General features: G+C 40.9%; 1 protein-coding gene across 1 annotated transcript in view; it reads left to right on the top strand.

Moving 5' to 3' along the window:
* The first annotated feature begins 2,836 nt into the window (after positions 1-2,836).
* LOC124012246 overlaps positions 2,837-20,049 on the top strand; it is a 93,805-nt gene continuing 76,592 nt past the window's right edge. The window contains exons 1-15 of the mRNA XM_046325720.1: positions 2,837-2,994; positions 3,672-3,771; positions 7,946-8,014; positions 8,434-8,458; positions 10,148-10,165; positions 10,365-10,436; positions 10,541-10,677; positions 10,764-10,880; positions 10,959-11,016; positions 11,100-11,147; positions 11,261-11,329; positions 13,522-13,661; positions 14,055-14,186; positions 14,283-14,340; positions 14,597-14,677. Of these exons, the coding sequence (XP_046181676.1) occupies positions 3,745-3,771; positions 7,946-8,014; positions 8,434-8,458; positions 10,148-10,165; positions 10,365-10,436; positions 10,541-10,677; positions 10,764-10,880; positions 10,959-11,016; positions 11,100-11,147; positions 11,261-11,329; positions 13,522-13,661; positions 14,055-14,186; positions 14,283-14,340; positions 14,597-14,677 (1,051 nt within the window). The 5' untranslated portion in view covers positions 2,837-2,994; positions 3,672-3,744. The remainder of the gene's footprint in view (positions 2,995-3,671; positions 3,772-7,945; positions 8,015-8,433; positions 8,459-10,147; positions 10,166-10,364; positions 10,437-10,540; positions 10,678-10,763; positions 10,881-10,958; positions 11,017-11,099; positions 11,148-11,260; positions 11,330-13,521; positions 13,662-14,054; positions 14,187-14,282; positions 14,341-14,596; positions 14,678-20,049) is intronic.

The following is a 20,049-nucleotide window of genomic DNA, read 5'->3' as shown; positions in this document are numbered from 1 at the left end:
GTTTAAAGAGCGCAAAGAAAACTTCTTTATAAGGCTCAATGAATAATGCCAGCTCTACTACACTGGAGGGTCTCTGCATGCCACTGTATTTTCCTTTCTAAAATTCTTCTGAGCTGCTGTAGTTCATGTCCAAGTCATCAATATTTGATTCATACATTCTAGCAAATGGAAACAGGAACTTCTCTTTGAGAAGTTTGGATGCCATTCATTATGTCGGTGTTTGATAGGGAACCTTCTGTTAAGCTCATTGAGCATATGATCTAAAAAAGGGTTGTACGAAAACTGCCTTTTTCTTGTTTTGAATCTGACCTCTGACCCACTGTACTGAGTACACAGACTCCATTGAATTGAAGCTTAGCTTTTTTGGTTGTTTTGCAGGGGGGTGTATTGCAGTATCACATTGCTCAGCTGTGTTCAACACTTCATTCTATAGGTCATCAAAAAATGACTCATCCCTGTAGTCATTCAAAGTTTGAACTAAGGCTTCAACTAAATCAACAGCCTTTGACAGGTCAAGTGATGAAGACTGTTGCATATCTGATAGAAATTCTGCTTCTCCAAACACTTTATGGAGTGTAACACGGCACACAATGAATTGTAAATCTATCTGTGCAAGCAGACCTCGTGCCTCAACAGATCTGTCACCATTGTGTTCTTGGACTATGTCTTGTAGAGCCATATATCGACATGCCCAGCTAGTGTCACTTAGTCTCTGAAGCTCTCTAGTAGTGTCACTTAGTCTCTGAAGCTCTCTAGTAGCGTCACTTAGTCTCTGAAGCTCTCCAGGTGCACCTGGATACATCTCTTTTTGTATGCTAAGCCATTTTTGATGCACATATGACCCAGATGTGAAGACGTAAAGTCTTTCTAGTAAGGAGAAGAACTGTCCGACCTCAGGGACAGCTTTGACTGTGTCCACTAAAACTAAGTTTAGACAGTGTGCACTGCAGTGGATGTAAAAGGCTTTGCTTGTTCTTCAATGCGTGCCTGGACGCCTGAATGCTTGCCACTCGTAACGGAAGCACCGTCATATGCTTGGCCTACTAGGTTGGTTTTGTATTCAAGACCATGACTTACTAATATGTGTATGATTCTGTCAGTAAGCCCTGCTGCATCTAGTCAATCAGCAGATTCAAAGTGGAGAAAGCTCTCATGGACAGCTCCTCTGAAATAGTACCTGAGTACTAGACATATCTGCTCCTTTTTTTATATATATTTTTTACATCTTTTGTTTCGTCTGCCATTATGCTGAAGACCTCACTGTCTTTCACTTCTTCTATAATTTTTGTTCGAACCATTTCTGCCAAACAGAACCTCATTCTGAATCCCTTTGCTTGTATATTTTGCATTATGAATGGAAGTCACCCTTTTTTTCACAGTTGTGTCATGCTTAGCTATTGTTTCTAGGATTGCCATGAAGTTCCCTTTGTTATCTGACTCTGCAGACTCATCGTGTCCTCTTTGTGCAATGTTTTGTGCGGCTGTAAGTAGTAGTACTTCTCCTATTGTTTTAATATAGTCCCGATTTTTTTGAACCTGTTTGTTGTGTTCCTTGTTTAGGGCATATACCAGTGTTGTATTACATTTTACAGCTTTCTGATAGTCTCTCCATGTAATCATTGCTTGTTTGTGCCGCTCAGACCTTGCATGAATTGCAAATCCCCCTCTTTGTAAGTTTCCTTCTTCCAGTTGTTAAAACCCAATTGTGAATCAAATGCAGTCTCTGAGACTTTGGGAGGGCTAAAATGCCTGCAGGCGTAACAAAACACAGAGTCAGATTTTTTTTGAATATTCAAGGCAGGGGTGGATATGGAATCAGGCCGCCTTGAAGCTCCTCCTCTGGTCCCCCTTCAGAGTTCTTGGGTATATGTTCATCATTGGTTGCACCGGTGGTTCCTGCCGGGATTTGGTGATGTCTGCCAAAGAAAAAAATATTTAATTAAAAGTATCTATTTGGGTAATTTTAGATCTACTATTGCCATCAGGCAACTTCTGAAATCCATCTGATATCTATAATCACAAGCCCAACAGCATGTTAAATAAGAATTCATTTCAATCACAAACCGACTCATTTCTATACACCATATAAACTGACTAATTGCACTGCTTTACAAGTAACCACAGATGTATTCAACAATGCAAACCTGACGGTCCACTGCTTGTGGACACACGAGGCTCCTCTGTTGGTGTCTCACTCTCAGCATCTCCACCTGTCTCACTTTCCTGCTCTACTATGCCTTCACTCTCAGGCTCTCCAATGGACAAGTCTTCCTGCTCTCTCTCTGCAGGCTCTCTGCTCTCTCTACTGCTGAACCATCTGGCTCTGTCTCACTGTCTGCCTTGTCTTTTCTTTGGAAGAAGGACCTGATGTCCTTCTTTCTCTTCATTTTGGAGAAAACCGAAGAGCAAAAGCAATGGGGACCATGCTTATTAATTAATTAACTTAAAATAACTGACTTGCTAGGTAACTACCACTTATGTCCTAACCGTTTTACGTTACAATGTGTTTACAGAAAATCCATTTGAAAACGGCCTAGATCAGCGACATGAGGCAGAAACAGTTATGGTGCGTTCAAGATAAAGGTCAAATCATGACGTCAGTGATCTTTATCGTGGACATACTCATTATTAAAAATATATCTTAAGACACCGGAGCTTGTGAATACAAAATATACTTTATTACAAAGTAACAAGCCGAGCTGGTCCCACTAGCGGTTCTGGCGGGGGCCAGTGCCCCATGTGACAACAATTTTGGACCCCCTTGTTGCCCCCCTAAATGTGGAGTATGAAATAATTTTGTCACAAATTTTGCCATCGTTCTTTTTTGACATCCGTTACGGAACACTAATTTAACCCACACATTTTGTAGAGGGGCGGCTTTAGGCGAACACAACAGTATCGTACCATATGCATCTGTAAGTTTTTCTCTATTCAGAAGTTGTAAGAAATTCCGCACGAATATTATAGTTCAAACACAAAGAAGGAAATATATAGGTGAGTAAAATTGTTCATATGTTGTATTTGTATTAAAAGCATTACAGAAGTGTACCGTTAGATCAGTTTATCTTAACCTGGCCGTTTGTTACTTTGTGGCAGTATGAAAAATGATAAAATATATGATCAACAATCTCATGGTGCTGAGTGTTTTTACTTAAAGGCAGTCGCTGTTTAAACTGGATAAGTCCTTTGCGCGACTGCAGTGAAGACTTCGCGCGCCGTTCCCGCAATTTCGCATAAATTGTTGAGACACACCTCTAAACAAGAGAACGGAAAGTTTTCAGCTCTTCACGGGCGAAGACGGGATGTTTTAGCAGAAGTATTTTAGGTAAAATTAGGCTGTTTTGTGGACGATGGTTAGTCCTTTTTTTATCGATTGTGCGTGGTGTAGAAGGCATCACATTCCACAGCGAATTTCGCTGCTAAGCAAATCACGTCTCATTTTATAGCTTGGTTTGATCGTTATTAGTTGGCTTTGAAGTTTGCAGGTATTGCGAAGTTAACTTCCAGGCGACCATCCTTCTAGCTAACCGTATATTCTTAATAACAGAAAGTGCTGCTTCAACTTATCTCAGGTTTTCGTCTACCACGCGGCAGAGGCAACTTCTTTACCATCAAGATCAAACATTTTCTCCCAGCCGGTTATTTACAGCTTCCGTTGTGTTGTGTTACAGATTCACACGATAGAGAACACAGCAATTGTGACGGACTGGGTCGAGGAAACGAAACGCAAACCAAGCAAGATAAATGTTTCCTTATCGGCTCGCTTGTCAGGTGGGTTTGTCTTGCTGGGTTTGTCATGCCACAACTGTTGAATGGTCGTGTATGGAGGATGATCAGTGCTCGTTTTTAAAATTGCAAAATTTAAATGCTCAATTGAAATGCATGTGTATTTTCATATCCATGTGCATGATTGCAATGTTAAAATGAAGATAGCTGATTGGAAAAGGTAAATAGGAATTCTAAATTACATTTACATTTAAGTCATTTAGCAGACGCTCTTATCCATGGTGAACAGACTTTTAAATGGAAAGGGGCTTTTTTATTTTACAACTTCCCAATGTAGCATTTTCTCTTTATTTTCAAAGTGTATGCAATTTGCTTTCTGGAAGCTTGAACCAGGAGAACAACACCACCACCATTCAATGAAACATCATAGCAGTGTAACGCTCTCTGTGCATTGATGTTTAGACTACTGTAACTGACAGGGTTCAAACTGCTCTCCTGTACACCAGAATAGCAACTGAACCTGCTAAATCTAGGCAATTTAGCTTAAGGAGCCAATGCAATTGCTCTGGTCTCAGGCATAGTTACACAACAATATCTAACATGTAATCTAACAATTCTGCAACAACTACCTAATACACACAAATCTAAGTAAGGAATGAAATAAGAATATATAAATATATGGATGAGCAATGGCAGAGCGGCATAGGCATGATGCAATAGATGGCGGAGGTCAAAGGATGTTTAATTGTAACCGAGGTGGTCATATTCATGATGAGTAGGGGTTTGAATGAAATTGGGATCCTTAATCTTTAAAAAAATCCCTAGCTGAAAAGCCTATTTTGTAATATGTAGATCCATAAAGTAAACAACATAGTAGTTGCAGAAACTGACACTAAGAGCGTTGAAGCACAGGGCTCAACTTCTCTGCTGTTTTTGTGCCCTTTGGCCTCTTAAAACTGTTGTGTAAATTTACACTGAATATATGTGTGTGCCATTTCTGAAACGACACATTTTCAGAATTATAAACTTGGCATACGCATATTCTCATTTTATAAATCAGACCAGTCATAACACTGTGTTTGTGAATAACTCTGCCTAAACACTTTTTATGGCAACAATAACACCCTTTATTTGTTGTATAATTTGGAACTATTGACATTAGGCCATGGCATGTGAAATAAGTAAATATTTTAGTTTATCAATAGATTATTGGGATTCAATGTCCTGCCTTTGTATAGCCTCAGAGATTAAAAAAGGCAATGATGTCGCACTGCTATTGCACAGCAATATTGTAGCCTAAGCATACTGTCAAATAATTTACATAAGCTACAAGTCTATTTACTTTGTTGGCATGATGTTTTAATCTTTAGCAGTAATTTAGGCTGTATCTGGAAAAGGACTGTCAGTTTCTGAAAGAGAAAACAATGGCAAATTCTTGTGAACGTGTCAGCAGAATGTTTTAATTCAACAATGTTTTGCATCAACTATGATTGATTACCATCGAATTCTGAAACATTGTCTTAAGGCAGGCTACAAAAAGATGCAATAATAGTACTTACAGTAGGTCCTACTTCAATGTAAAATATAAACTGTTCGCCTGTTAAACTCGACTGTATACCGGTATAATAACTCACGTTGCCTATGATATTGCAAAACTTGAAATCCATATAGCCTATCTATTTACTGGCCTACTAGGTCCAATTTAAATGAGAAATGCACATTATCAATTGTTGTATGGCTCCTTCAGGAATATGAACCCGGTCTTCTGATTTTCGCTCTTCTCACTAACACATGGTCTAAAGTTTGTGGGGAGGTGAGCACATTCTCAAATTTTTTTAAATACATGTTTTTAAAAGCCAAATTTTGCGTGAATTTGTGCACGTACATTTTGGGGTATATTTTGTACATTCGCGTAGTTAATATATTTTTGGAGTCGACTCGCCACCACTACATCAGTTGGAAAAATAGCAGAGAAAGGCAAGCGACAGCAGCGAAGTCCTGAATGGCAGTACTTTGAGAACGAAATACAAACTTTACGATTTGGAATTGAGATACAATATTTGTGGCACAGGTGCAATCCTTAACCATCTGAAAGGGATGCTCAGTGAGACCCAAACTGTTGCTGGCAGCAGCGCTGCATTGTGAATTCACATGGAATTAGAGCTCTCTATGCAAAAAAAGAAGGACCCTGTCTCAAAGATAATTTGTAAAAATCCAAATATCTTCATTGTAAAGGGTTTAAACACTGTTTCCCATGCTTGTTCAATGAACCATAAACAATTAATGAACATGCACCTGTGGAACGGTTGTTAAGACACTAACAGCTTACAGACGGTAGGCAATTAAGGTCACAGTTATTAAAACTTAGGACACTGAAGAGGCCTTTCTACTGACTCTGAAAAGCACCAAAAGAAAGATGCCCAGGCTCCCTGCTCATCTGTTTGAACGTGCTGCAAGGAGGCATGAGGACTGCAGATGTGGACAGGACAATAAATTGCAATGTCTGTACCGTGAGACGCTACAGGGAGACAGAACGGACAACTGATCTTTCTCGCAGTTGCAGGCCACGTGTAACACCTGCACAGGATCGGTGCATCTGAACACCACACCTGCGGGACAGGTACAGGATGGCAACAACTGCCTGAATTACACCAGTAATGCACAATCCCTCCATCAGTGCTCAGACTGCCCACAATAGGCTGGACTGAGGGCTGGATTGAGGGCCTGTTGTATGTAAGGCAGGTCCTCGCCAGACATCACTGGCAACAACGTCGCCTATGGGCACAAACCCACCGTCATTGGACTGGCAAAAAGTGCTCTTCACTGACGAGTCGCGGTTTGGTCTCACCAGGGGTGATGGTCGGATTTGCGTTTATCATCGGAGGAATGAGCGTTACACTGAGGCCTGCACTCTGGAGCGGGATCCATGTGGAGGGTCCGTCATGGTCTGGGGCGGTGTGTCGCAGCATCATCGAACTGAGCTTGTTCGTCATTACAGGCAATCTCAACTCTGTGCGTTACAGGGAATACATCCTCCTCCCTCATGTGGTACCCTTCCTGCAGGCTCATCCTGACATGACCCTCCAGCTTGACAATGCCACCAGCCATACTGCTCGTTCTGTGCGTGAATTCCTGCAAGACGGGAATGTCACTGTTCTGCCATGGCCAGCGACGAGCCCGGATCTCAATCCCATTGAGCACGTCCGGATCCCAGAAGTGTCAGGAAAGGTGCCTTGGTGGTCCTTCTGTAGCTCAGTTTAGAGCATGGCGCTTGTAACGCCAGGGACCCCCCTCCCGTAGAATGTATGCACACATGACTGTAAGTCGCTTTGGATAAAAGCGTCTGCTAAATGGCATATATTTTTTTTATTATTATATATGTTGGAAGAGTGGGGTAACATCTCACAGCAAGAACTGGCTAATCTTGTGCAGTCCGTGAGGAGGAGATGCACTGCAGTACATAATGCAGCTGGTGGCCACACCAGATACTGACAGTTACTTTTGATTTTGACCACCCCCCTTCCCCTTTTGTTCAAGGGCACATTATGTGACTAACAGAAATGGAATGTCTGTGGAACTTGTTCAGTTTGTCTTAATTGTTGAATCTTATGTTCATACAAATATTTACACATGTTAAATTTGCTGAAAATAAATGCAGTTGACAGTGAGAGGACGTTTCTTTTTTTGCAGTTTATTTATTTATATATTTTTAATTCATTTTTAAAACAAAGACAGTTTAAACGTAAAGTGAAATTGTCAGTTTGGTACATCCTGTAATGATGAGTAGGCCTATCATTGCCTTAGACCTGACTAGTTGCATTTGTTCCATACACTGAAAATTAACATGGACGATGTTACGTGAGAACGTTAAATTGGTTATTTGAAAAATGAAAACATCCACTTTCGACTTCATTTTGCACAGTGCATTTAGGATTTTCTGTTTATTTGGCTTCTTTTTCCAATGACCATTTAGAATTTCTGAACCATTTTCTACTTTTTATTTCAACTTTGCAATTTAATCGTGGTATGAATCATGCACACTGATAGAAAAATGCATTTATAATTTTCAAACTGGCCCTTATCATGTTCCATATGCGTGACTGGTATGTGAATGTGTTTTGACACATTTTTTTTGTCAATGTGATTATTCTATCCATATATGACTTGTATACAGTTCTTGTAAGTAGTGGCTATGATAAATGGTTATTTTCGGCTGTAGGACTGTGGTGTGAAGTTTGACACCATCCGCCGCTTCAAGCAGCATGTCCGCAGGAAGCAACATCAACAGGTGCGATTGTCATGCAGCTCATAATTGTTCAAGATGTGTTTTGTACAAACTGCATTTCTAAGCTATGCAGGCCAACCCTCCTTGAGAGCTACTGAGGGTGCAGGCTTTTGCTCCAGCCCTGCTTTAATACATCTGTTTCAGTTCATGGCCACAATGAACAGGTTATTTATCTTGTGTATTAGTGCAGGGCTGGAACAATAGCCAGTAGCTCTGCAGGAAGACTGTTTGCTGCCCCTGCCATAGGAACACTGCCTGTACAAACCACAGCAGGAAATCAAGGTCTTGTGATGAACTGAAACTGTGTACTTTTTGTTCAAGGACGTGCTTTAAGTTTAAGACATTAGTATTTTCATATTGCTGTTTTTTAAATTTGCATTAAAATCACTACATGTTTTATCTGTCTGTCCCATCAACTACAGCAAGTGGCAGAGCTCTTCCAGACAGGTAGGGTGTGTCTCTTGTTGCAGAATGCTTGGAATTGTTTTTTGGGGTGTTAGATTTTTATCCAAAATGTCAAAAACGGATATAGAAAGGTTGCAGTGTAACAAAGTAACTGTCCAGTGAAAATCTCACTTTTTTAAAAGTTCATATTTTTACTGAAGATGCCCTATATTTGTATTTGTGGCCGATTCATAAATCGGAGAAAAACAAAACCTCAAACTTGTATCTCACGCGGACTGTTTAAAAAATGCTTGCCATTTTCTCATCGAACATGTTATCTACTTGAGGATGAGCTGGCCAATCAACGGTCTACTTGTGTAAAAAAAAAAAAATGTAATTGCCGGTATACGCCCACTTTTGTTGGGGCCTACACCATTCCCGCACAGAAAAGCTGCCTTTTAGCATATGATTACAATTTCTTGGAAGGATAACTATTTCACTGATATTGTAAGTAATTATAGATCATATTTCATATAAATCTGGAAACACTAGGTAGGTACTTTAAGTGCCTTGCTGAAGGAACACATTGGCAGATTTTTAAAAACAAATTTTCCCTTCACCTTGTTGGCTAGGGGATTCGAACTAGCGACCTATTGGTTACCAGCCCAACGCTCAAACCGATAAGAGTACCTTGGGTATGGTCTGTGCACTGTGCCAGGTTACCAGCATATGGTTGCTTTCTGTCAACCCAGTCACTATTCTGTGTCTCTGAGACAATAAATCTTAATTCAAAAAGTAACAGTTTGGGAGAAGGGCTAACTGTTTTCCCTTTTGTCTCCATGGGGGTTTTCTGTTAAGAGAATGTGTTTCTTGTCAAAAGGCTGAATGGCACTAAAGGGAGTGAGCAAAGACACTGTGTAATCCTGGGATTAAGTGTATTTATTGGTATAATTCTGTAATGGCCTATAGTTATCTGTACTTAAACCTATAATTAAACCTATAATGGCATGTAGCAATCTTATAATTGCCTATAGTAATCTGTACTTTTTGGAGATTATGTATAGGCGCGCCACCAATATAATTGATCCAAGGAACTAGAGGGAGGGGAAACTGTCACGCTGGTATAAAGGATTTGGAGATGGGCACAGGAATACATAATTGGGGTTTAATACACCCAAAACAAACACGTATACAAAAGCACTGGGATGTACCAAAACAAAAGAGCGAGGGGAACCTTGTTGAACGACACTGGACAATACAGACGTGAACAATAATCGACAAAGACAGAGGGATCAGGGGGCACATATAATATACTAATCAGGGGAAATGGGAACCGTGGGTGTGTGTGTGTGGGTGTGTAATCAAACAAGACAGTCCAGGGTTGATAATGAGTCTCATTCAGTGAAGCCTAGAAAGCCGGTGACGTAGACCTCCAGAACTGGTGGATTGATTGAGCATCAGTACTGGGGGGGATCTGTGACAGAAACCCCGCCTAGAGGGAAGGACTTAGATTTGGAAACAATGGTGGAGTGAAGCTGAGGAGATATGGTTATTAGCAAAACGTGGAGGGGCTATGAAACTTGTATAAAAGGAGTGGACTCAGTCCGGCAGTTGCTCCATGAACCAACTCTACTTGTTACTTTGTAATAAAGTCTATTTGAATTCACAGTATCTGAGAGATTATTTAACCAATATTTCCTATTTCCACGACATCTCTCACCCTCCCACTTTCTCTTCCCCTCTCTCTCTCAGATGAGTACCACGGTCAAGGTAAGCCAATTCTGCTGTCTTCAGTTAACAAAGTAGTTAACAGTGGACTTTAAGTGTAAACACTGGTAGACAAGTCTGAATCTGTTTTGTTATGGCCCTATTCCATTTCGATCCCTAGCCTGCTCTCCTAGCCCCTACCTCTTCAATGTTCACAATGTGAATGGACTAGATTGATCTCTCTGCTCTTTCTTTTGTTTAGTCTACTTTGCCCCTTTCTTGGTTCTGGAGAATCTGGCCAGGAAACCCACAAACACCCCATATCCCATCATCGGTAAGTGTGTGTGTTTTTCTTTCTGACTTCTTCATTTGTGTATGTCCCAGGTCTGTGCCTGGTGACTTGTTTCTTTCTGACTTCTTCATTTGTGTATATCCCAGGTCTGTGCCTGGTGACATTGTGTGTCAGTCCAGAGGGGAGGGATACTTTCTACCTTTGTCACAGTTGTGAGGAGAAGTGTGGCCCAGGACAGATCATAGACCACCTCCTCTCTGCTGACCACCTCTCCAACTACTATGTAAATACACACACACACACACACACCAATTAAACTGTAGCCAGAGTAGGCTGTAATTGGTTTTGTTTCATTTGTGTGTGTATCAGAGCTACACAGACCCTGATGTGTTGAGTTTCTCCTGGATGCCTAACATGGATATGTTGAACCTCCTACGGCCGCTAGCTGTCAAAGAGATGGACAAGAATGGACCTGGAGTGCTACGGGTAACTGTACTGGTTTTCTCATTGTGATGGGTGTGTGTGCCGTGTCGGGCCTACTCACGTGTGTGTATTTGTGTGTAGGTGCTGGACATGCCTAAGAGTGTGTCTGTGAAGTTGAAGACAAGTGGCTACTCTAAAGGTACAACTGTCACATCACTGCTATTCATTGGTACAGTAAGAAGTTACTCCACACGATTAACTAACTTTCTTTCTGTCTCTCAGTCATGCAGGCCCTGACTCAGACTGACAGGCTGGCTGAGTGTATCAGAGGTGAGTGTGCATGTCCTTTTCTCTTCAATCACTTCTTTATATCTAGTTTAACATTGATGTGTTGACTAAATCTATCCCTTTTTTCCTCTCACTACATCCCTCTTCCTCTCTAGCTGACAGACCAGAAAGGATGACTATACAAGAGTACCACAGAGACCCCAACAGGAAACACCCTCTGCTGGGTAGGAACCATTATCACAAACACTGTAGCAGGGGGGAAGAGGAAGGCTGTGACACAGTATGTCAGTGACCTCAAAATGGCATGTGCACATCGCAGTAGACTCTGGTTCTAGAGACCCATAACCACTAGCGTTGCACAGTGTACCGAGACTTTTTCGATACTATACCTTGAAAAGTGGTTCACTATTAGAATTTGTTACTTTCTGTCAAATGTGTCGTAAGTTTGAAAATAAACTAAATGTATTGAACCTGTTAGAAAATGTATTCATTTGTCCAAGCTTATCATAAGAGATGAGCCGAAGGCATCAGTGATTTGTGTGCCGTGTGTGTGCCGTGTGTGTGCCGTGCGTGTTTATCTAACACTTTGTGTAGCCGTTAGTGATGGCGCACAATTGGCCCAGCGTCGTCCGGGTTATGGGAGGGTTTGGCTGGGGTAGGCCGTCATTGTAAATAATATTGTTTTTTCTTAACTGACTTGCCTAGTTAAATAATAAGTATTCAGGTAGATGGAAAGGCTTTCCCAAAAACCTTTTAAATGAAGTACAGATTAGCCTATGCCTACCTGGCAAATTAATTATTTGCATCAATCCAGTGGACATTTGTTTTGCATACTCCATCACATGTGCACTACAGAAACACTGCTAACCAAACAGTGTTAATCTCATGCCACTTAATTTAAAAGGTAACTCAAACAGCAATCTTTGTGTGGTTTAAGTGTCGTTGTGGACTTAACACATTTATTGATTTTTCAAAAAAAATAAATAATAATTGAGCGAAAACTTAAAAAGTGGGAAAAATCTGTCACTTCTGCAGTGTTATCATTTTGGTATCATGATACTAAACCTTTTGTAGGTTTGTGATGGAAATTAAAATATTGAACAAGTTTATGACAAATGCTTGAATCCAATTAGTATTTATTTACCAAACCTAAGTTTTAAATCTCCTTATGTACTGTCAACTTACACATGTACATTCTCATTGATCAGGTCAGTTATATGATCACTTTGTGACTTTACCAGCATAGCTTCTAGATAATGACGGTCATGCATGTTATAGTCTTTGTTTTCCATGACCAGTGCAACGAGGCTTGTTATTCCCGAGAAGTGTTACTTAACACCCACACAATGAACATAATACTATATGACGTGCCCAAGCAGATATTTGAGGGAGAAGTGTTTTTTTTGTTACAGAGACTCCCATATAGTGAAACCTAGTCAGTTTCCATCAACCTGGTATCGATGTAAAAATTCTGGTATAGTGACAACACTAATAACCACTGCTACATAGCATAGGAAATGGCCATCACCCAGCTATTAGGTTGCCAAACGGAGATAAAGGATCAGTTGACGACTTCCTAGTTCAGAAGTCTCTTTATTCACAGCGCACTAACACTGCCTCTCAGATCGACATCAATAAAGTAGTGCCCTACGCATGTTAGCGTTTTTCGTCATGAATCTTGTTCTGGAGGCAGCTCTGCAGAGTGGTCACTAGCTGGTACAGGCAGAGTCTCATAAAATCAGATTTTAAACCTAATCTTAACCACACTGCTAACCCTAACCTTGAATTCAACATTTTTGTTTTCGTGAATGTTTACAGTGTAGACAGTCCCTTTTCTCAGATGTGGGGCTGCGGGTTTTCGCAGAGAGCTAGACAGACGGAAGCCTCAATATTCAGCTAGACAGTGAGCATAAGTACAATGGCACGTTATTAATTTGCTTAATCAATGGTGGGGTTCTTTAGAATACCCCCAAAATCAACTTTAACCCTTCACTTGTCAGAGCATAAACCTGAGGTGAGTTCAAAAACATATGTTTGCAGTGAACATGTAGCCAGAGTAACAATTTCAATTGAACGATTTTTGAATGAACATTCTGAAATGTTACGGTGAAACAAACAGCTGCATTTTCTAAGGTTTACTGTTGCTTTTTAGCGACAATATTCAAACTGAAAACTACTTAGCTAAAAATCTACATGGCCACTTGATTATTTTTAGCGGTAGTTTAGACCCAAAACAGACACTTACGTTCGCCGTACAGTATCTTCTCCGACTGTTAGCAAACATTGACGAACGATCGCGACCAACACAAAACAAATAGAATATGTTGGCCAATGTTCACAAACTATTTCCCTTGTTGAACGCACCTGTGTGTCAGTGACTACCCCTTACTTCTGATCCTTTACCTGTGACCTGTAGGTCTAGAGCACCTGGTGGAGTACTGCTGTGAAGGGCATGGCCAAAGGAGATCCTACCTCTGTCAGCTCTGCCGCCTCCCTGTCCCCTCACGGAGGGTCATCCAACACACACTCGGCTTCGACCACCTCTACTGGTACTTCGTAAGTAACTGTGTTTGTGTATCTGGGGACTCACACTTGGTAAGAATCTGCTACCAGCAACCAGTCATTTTCAATGAAAGGAGAGGAGGACAGATGCACATAGACTTAAAGGTCGACCACAAGAGAGCAAGCAACCAATGTTCTGCATTTCCAATATTATGCAAATTACAGCGAAGTGACCGCATGATAGCCAATCGGAAGAGGGCAAGCTCATGCAAGCAAGCTTCGACGTTAGCTAACCACACATTTTTTTCATGCATGCTTTTTGAGGATACACCCGTGAGGTGGTGTATCAACTATTTCATCGCTCATTACCGCTTCAAGTGTGAGTCTGGTGTGTGTGTGTGTGTTACACCCTCTACTGGTATTTCTTGACTACCTCTGTATGTGTAGAAGGTGTTTCACCCCTCCACCCTCCTGATGAAGGACTGTTATAAAGAGTACAGCTGCAGGTTCATCGCCATGATCCTGGACCTGGCCAATCAGGTGCAAGACATCAGTCAGTCAGCCAATATGGAGATACAGGTGAACAATACCACACCCATATCTGTTGACTGCACCCCCAAACCAATAATTGAATCAATCTGACTGATAACCTAATGGTCTGTCTGTTTGTTACAGCAAGTTGTGTTGGAACCAGCAGTGTTCTCCTCAGTTGAGTTTTCTGTCTACACAGAGGGTGAGTAGACATGCATACAAACGCACTCTTTAAAATAATGAATAGATGTGGTCTAAGCCTCTGCCTCCAGAACACGTATACTGCTGTAGCATGGGATTGAATCCAGCAAACTGCTATTTCAGAAACTCTTTCAGCAACCCACACCTCTTGAAAAAATGTCAATCATACATGCATATTTTGATTCTCAAATGTGTGTACACACTGTAGGGTCTCTATCACACACACACACACACTGACATGTGTTTGCTGTTTGTAGCTCTGAGGAAGTTGCAGACCATTAGGAGAGCTCGTAAGGAGGGCAGCCTTAAGACCAGCATTATACCTGGAGACAAACTGGGTACGTACTGGGAAGGAATGTTTTCACATGTTGCCTTGTTGAGAAGCACATCTCGAACTCTGTTCCATTTCTATTCCTCCCTCTGTTTGTATGACTTCTGCCTCTTGCTCAGTCACCCTCAAATCAAGGTTTATCGGTCACGTACACAGTTTTGCAGATGTTATCGCAGGTCCAATGCAGTACACACAATCTAAAAATAAAACAAAAAGAACAAACAATTTTAAGACTTATCAGAATGAGCAATGACTGAGTCCAGAATATAAATATTTACACTACATGACCACATACTTTTTGGCCATCTGCTTGCCGAACATTTGTAAATAAGAATTTGCATTAATATGGAGGAGTCCCCCGTTGCTGCTGTAATAGCCTCCTCTCTTCTGGGAAGGCTTTCCACTAGATGTTGGAACATTGCTGCTTCCATTAATCCACAAGCATTAGTGAGGTCGGGCACTGATGTTGGGTGATTATGTCTGGCTCAAAGTCTCCGTTCTAATTAATTCCAAAGGTGTTCGATGGGGTTGAGGTCAGGGCTCTCTGCAGGCCAGTCAAGTTCTTCCACACAGATCTCAACAATTTCTTTATGCATCTTGCTTTGTGCATGGGGCATTGTCATGCTGAAACAGGAAGGGCCTTTGCCAAACTGATGGCAAAAAATAGAAGCACAGAATCGTCTAAAATCCAATGTCGGTCGAGCTTTACACCAGTCCAGCCGACGCTTGACATTGCGCATGGTGATCTGCGACTGCTTGGCCATGGGAACCCATTTCATGATGCTCCCTACAAACAGTTATTGTGTTGACGTTGCTTCCAGAGGCAGTTTGAAACTCAATAGTGAGTGTTGCAACCGAGGACATACGAGTTTTACGCAGTTCAGCACTCGGCGGTCCCATTCTGTAAGCTTGTGTGGCCTACCACTTCGCAGCTGAGCTTTTGTTGCTCCTAGACGTTTCCACTTCACAATAACACTTACAGTTGACTGGGGCAGCTCTTGCAGGGCAGAAATTTGACGACCTGACTTGTTGGAAAGGTGGCATCCTATGACTGCCACGTTGAAAGTCGCTGAGCTCATCAGTACGGGCCATTATACTTCCAATGTTTTTCTGTGGCAATTGCATGGCTGTGCTCGGTTTTATACACCTGTCAGTAACAGGTGTGGCTGAAATTGCCTAATCAGCTAATTTTAAGGGTTGTCCACATACTTTTGGCCATGTAGTATATGAATATAAAAGGTGCAGCTATGCCTTCTTCAAAAGGTAGAAGCACAGAATCGTCAGAACCCCCTTGACTTTTTCCCAATTTTTGTACAGTCTGCATTTTTCAAATGGATTCAATTGATTTTTGTCACTGGCCTACACACAATACCCCATTTAATATAAAATTGGAATTATGTTTTTTTTTTATAAAAAAAACTTGTACAAATTGAATTAAATGAGAATTGAGTCGATAAGTATTCAAACCCTTTTGTTATGCAAGCCTAAATAAGTTCAGGAGTAAAATGTGCTTAATATTTTATTTAACTTTTTATTTAACTAGGCAAGTCCGTTAACAAATTCTTATTTACAATGAAGGCCTAGGAACACTGGGTTAACTGCCTTGTTCAGGGGCAGAACTTTACCTTGTCAGCTCTGGGATTCAATCTAGCAACTTTTCGGTTACTGGCCCAACCACTAGGCTACCTGCTGCCTCACTTAACTTTACAAGTCAATAGACAATAATAGGGTTTACATTTTTTCTTTTTAATGTCCAGCTCGTCTCTGTACCCCACATGTACATTTATCTGTAAGGTATCTCAGTTGAGCAGTGAATTTTAAACACATATTCAACCACAAAGACCAGGGAAGTTTTCCAATGCCTCGCAAAGAAGGGCAGCTATTGGTAGATGTGTAAAAATTGAAAAAAGCAGACGTTGAATATCCTTTTGAGCATGGTGAAGCTATTAATTACACTTTGGATTGGGTGTGTGTTGATTCACTGTCACTACAAAGATACAGGCGTCCTTCCTAACTCTGACTGAGAGGAAGGAAACCGCTCAGGGATTTTTATGATGCCAATAATGACTTTAAAACAGTTCCAGTTTAATGGCTGTGATAGAGACTTGAGGAAGGATCAACTACAACAGAGTTACTTTACAATACTAACCTAATTGACAGAGTGAAAAGAAGGAAGCCTGTACAGAATAAAACATTCTGAAACACAAATCCAGTTTGCAACAAGGCATTAAAGTAATACTGCAAAAAATGTGGCAAAGCAATGAACTTTTTGTCCTGACTACTAAGTGTTATGCTTGGGGCAAATCCAATACAACACATTACTGAGTACCATTCTCCATGTTTTTAAGCATAGTGGTGGTTTTCAAAGTACAGAGATCCTTGGTGAAAACCTGCTCAGGACCTTAGACTGGGGCGAAGGTTCACCTTTCACCTTAAGCCCACAGCCAAGACAACACAGAAGTGGAATGGCCCAGCCAGAGCCCGGACTTGAACCTGATCTAACATCTGGAGAGACCTGAAAATAGCTGTGCAGCGACGCTCCCCATCCAACCTGACGGAGCTTGAGAGGATCTGCAGAGAAGAATGGGAGAAACTCTCCAAATACAGGTGTGCCAAGCTTGTAGCGTCATACCCAAGAAGACTCGAGGCTGTAATCGCTGCCATAGGTTCTTCAACAAAGTACTGAGTAAAGGGTCTGAATATTTATGTAAATGTTATTTCTTATTTTTTTTATATACATTAGGAACATTTCTAAACCTGTTTTTGCTTTGTCTTTATGGGGTATTGTGTGTAGATTGAGACTTTTTTTGTTGTTGTAACAAAATGTGGGAAAAGTCATTGGGCCTGAAATTTACGAATGCACTGTTGAACTGTTAAAACCGGTCGTAAACATTTTATTAAAGTGACCAGTGTTCAATGACTCTAAGGTTCAGGGCAGGGTGGTGTGCGAAGGCCGGCTAGTGATGACTGTTTAACAGTCTGATGGCCTGGGGATGGAAGCTGTTTATTCACCCTGGGGTGTATTCAGGATCTATGGATGTTACTGGAGTGCTTTGTAAACGAAGTTCTGGTAAATTTGCTGGGTTGCAGAAGGTAGTCATATGGTGTTATCTAACTAGTCTCTCAATGGTATTCCATAACTTCTCTCTCCCCCTGACGTTGGCCTCAATGTATGTTCAACTCTTTACATGGCCTCTAAAAGCACTATGAAACATAAATAAGACTAGGTTTTAACTACCTCCAGAGTACAATGTCGCAGGATCTCCTGTGAGCTGGTTCAGGGTACGTGGCTCTGGACGAATGTGCCGTACACACTACCTGACTAGCTCACTGGGCGAGAAGAGGAACTGCCCCAAAATAAATAACTTTTCCAGTTGAAAGCTGCCTATGTGGCATCTATAGTAGTCATATACATAAATGATAGTTCAATCGAGTACAGACTTAACTGAATGACAACCAAGACAGAATATAATAAGACATTTTATTTAATAGTTTGGGGTAGACCTCGTCTCTGAGGAATGCTTGTCATAGCCAGATGCTGATGACTTGTGTGGTAGCAATTCTATAGGAAGAGAGACTGCAGATTCTTTCAAACACTTATAAGATTTGCAAAAAGCTCAACGAACAGTGTTCTCTGCTTTTATAGAGAAGCACATCCTTTTTGTATATACGTGGCAGTCAGCAGATGGTGTGTAAAGACAATTAGTTGTCTGTTTTACATTTAAGATGTATGGTTGAGCCCTCGGGCTAACTGCATTCACAACAGCAAAACACTGTGCTCCTTTCTGCAAGTTTCCATACATGTGACTTTCTGTAGATAGTAAACACACGGGATGTCACATGCTGCGGTCGCACCGAAGTGGACCTTATCTATATGACCAGTCTCATGACCCAGTCCCACAAAGACAAGTTAGAAAAGTTAGAAAAAACTAGCATATAACGAGACGATTCTTTAAACAGTAAAATATTGGATAGCTTGACTAATTATGTAATTTTCCTCATATTTTATCGAACCGGTGGCAACCCTAAGTCTAACTATTGCTGTTACATTGCACAACCTTCAATTTTATGTCATAATTATGTAAAATTCTGGCAAATTAGTTCGCAACGTGCCAGGTGGCCCAAACTGTTGCATATACCCTGACTCTGAACGCAAGAGAAGTGACACAATTTCCCTAGTTAATATTGCCTGCTAACATGAATTAATTTTAACTAAATATGCAGATAAAAAAAAAAAAAAACTTGTGTATTGATTTTAAGAAAGGCATTGATGTTTATGGTTAGGTACATTCTTGCAACGATTGTGCTTTTTATCCTGCGAATGTGCTTCTGTTAAATCATCCCCCGTTTGGCGAAGTAGGTTGTAATTCGATGATAAATTAACAGGCACCCCATTGATTATATGCCACGTAGGACAAGCTAGTTAACTACACATGGTTGATGATATTACTAGGTTAACTAGTGATTATGTTAAGATTTTTTTTATTTTTATAAGATTAGTTTAATGCTAGCTAGCAACTTACCTTGGCACCTAGCTGAACTCTCGTATCAGGTGGCCACCCTGCCACACAGTTTCCTCGTGGAATGCAATGCAATGTAATCGGCCTCCACAAATGCAGATTACCGATTTTGTTATAAACTTGAAATTGGCCCTAATTAATCATCCGACCTCTAATCTAAACCAGATGTTCCCTGGCTATGTAAGCTAAACTGTAATTGTGTCTAAGAGAGTCCAATGCTGGCTGCGTCCAGTAAAGGTCTCCCCTGTGCAGGTCACTTAAGCAATAAGGCACAAGGGGGTGTGGTATATGGCTAATATACTACGGCTAAGGGTTGTTCTTACGCACAACGCAACACGGAGTGCCTGGATACAACCATTAGCCGTAGTATATTGGCCATATACCACTAACCCCCGAGGTGCATTATTGCTATTATAAACTGGTTACCAACATAGTTAGAGCAGGAAAAATACATGTTTTGTCATACCTGTGGTTTATGGTCTGAACCATGGCTGTCAGCCAATCAGCATTCAGGACTCGAACCACCCAGTTTATAATATTGAATAAACCCTGGGTGAATGCTTAAGTGTTCTCTCAGAGCTCACACTGACCGTGGTAACATTGGAAGTTGGATATTCAACAGAAATGTCAACTAACATAATGTAAATGTGACAATATTTTCTAAATTTGATAGCTCCAAATTTCACTTACTTAGAAACCTCACCAATTGTAAAAATGAGTAATCAAATATTGTAATTTCATTAACTGAAAGGTGTGAAAATATTGTCCCATGTACATTGTGTAATTTATTGATGGTCCCTAACTATCCCCAATAGAGCTGCAAGTCTGAATATTGAACCTCAACTTTATTGCGGTCGCA

Source organism: Oncorhynchus gorbuscha, linkage group LG24 (assembly GCF_021184085.1).
Source record: "Oncorhynchus gorbuscha isolate QuinsamMale2020 ecotype Even-year linkage group LG24, OgorEven_v1.0, whole genome shotgun sequence".
Classification (NCBI taxonomy): Eukaryota; Metazoa; Chordata; class Actinopteri; order Salmoniformes; family Salmonidae; genus Oncorhynchus; species Oncorhynchus gorbuscha.
Note: the sequence above shows the minus strand (reverse complement) of the source record. Positions and strands in the feature narration are given on the sequence as shown.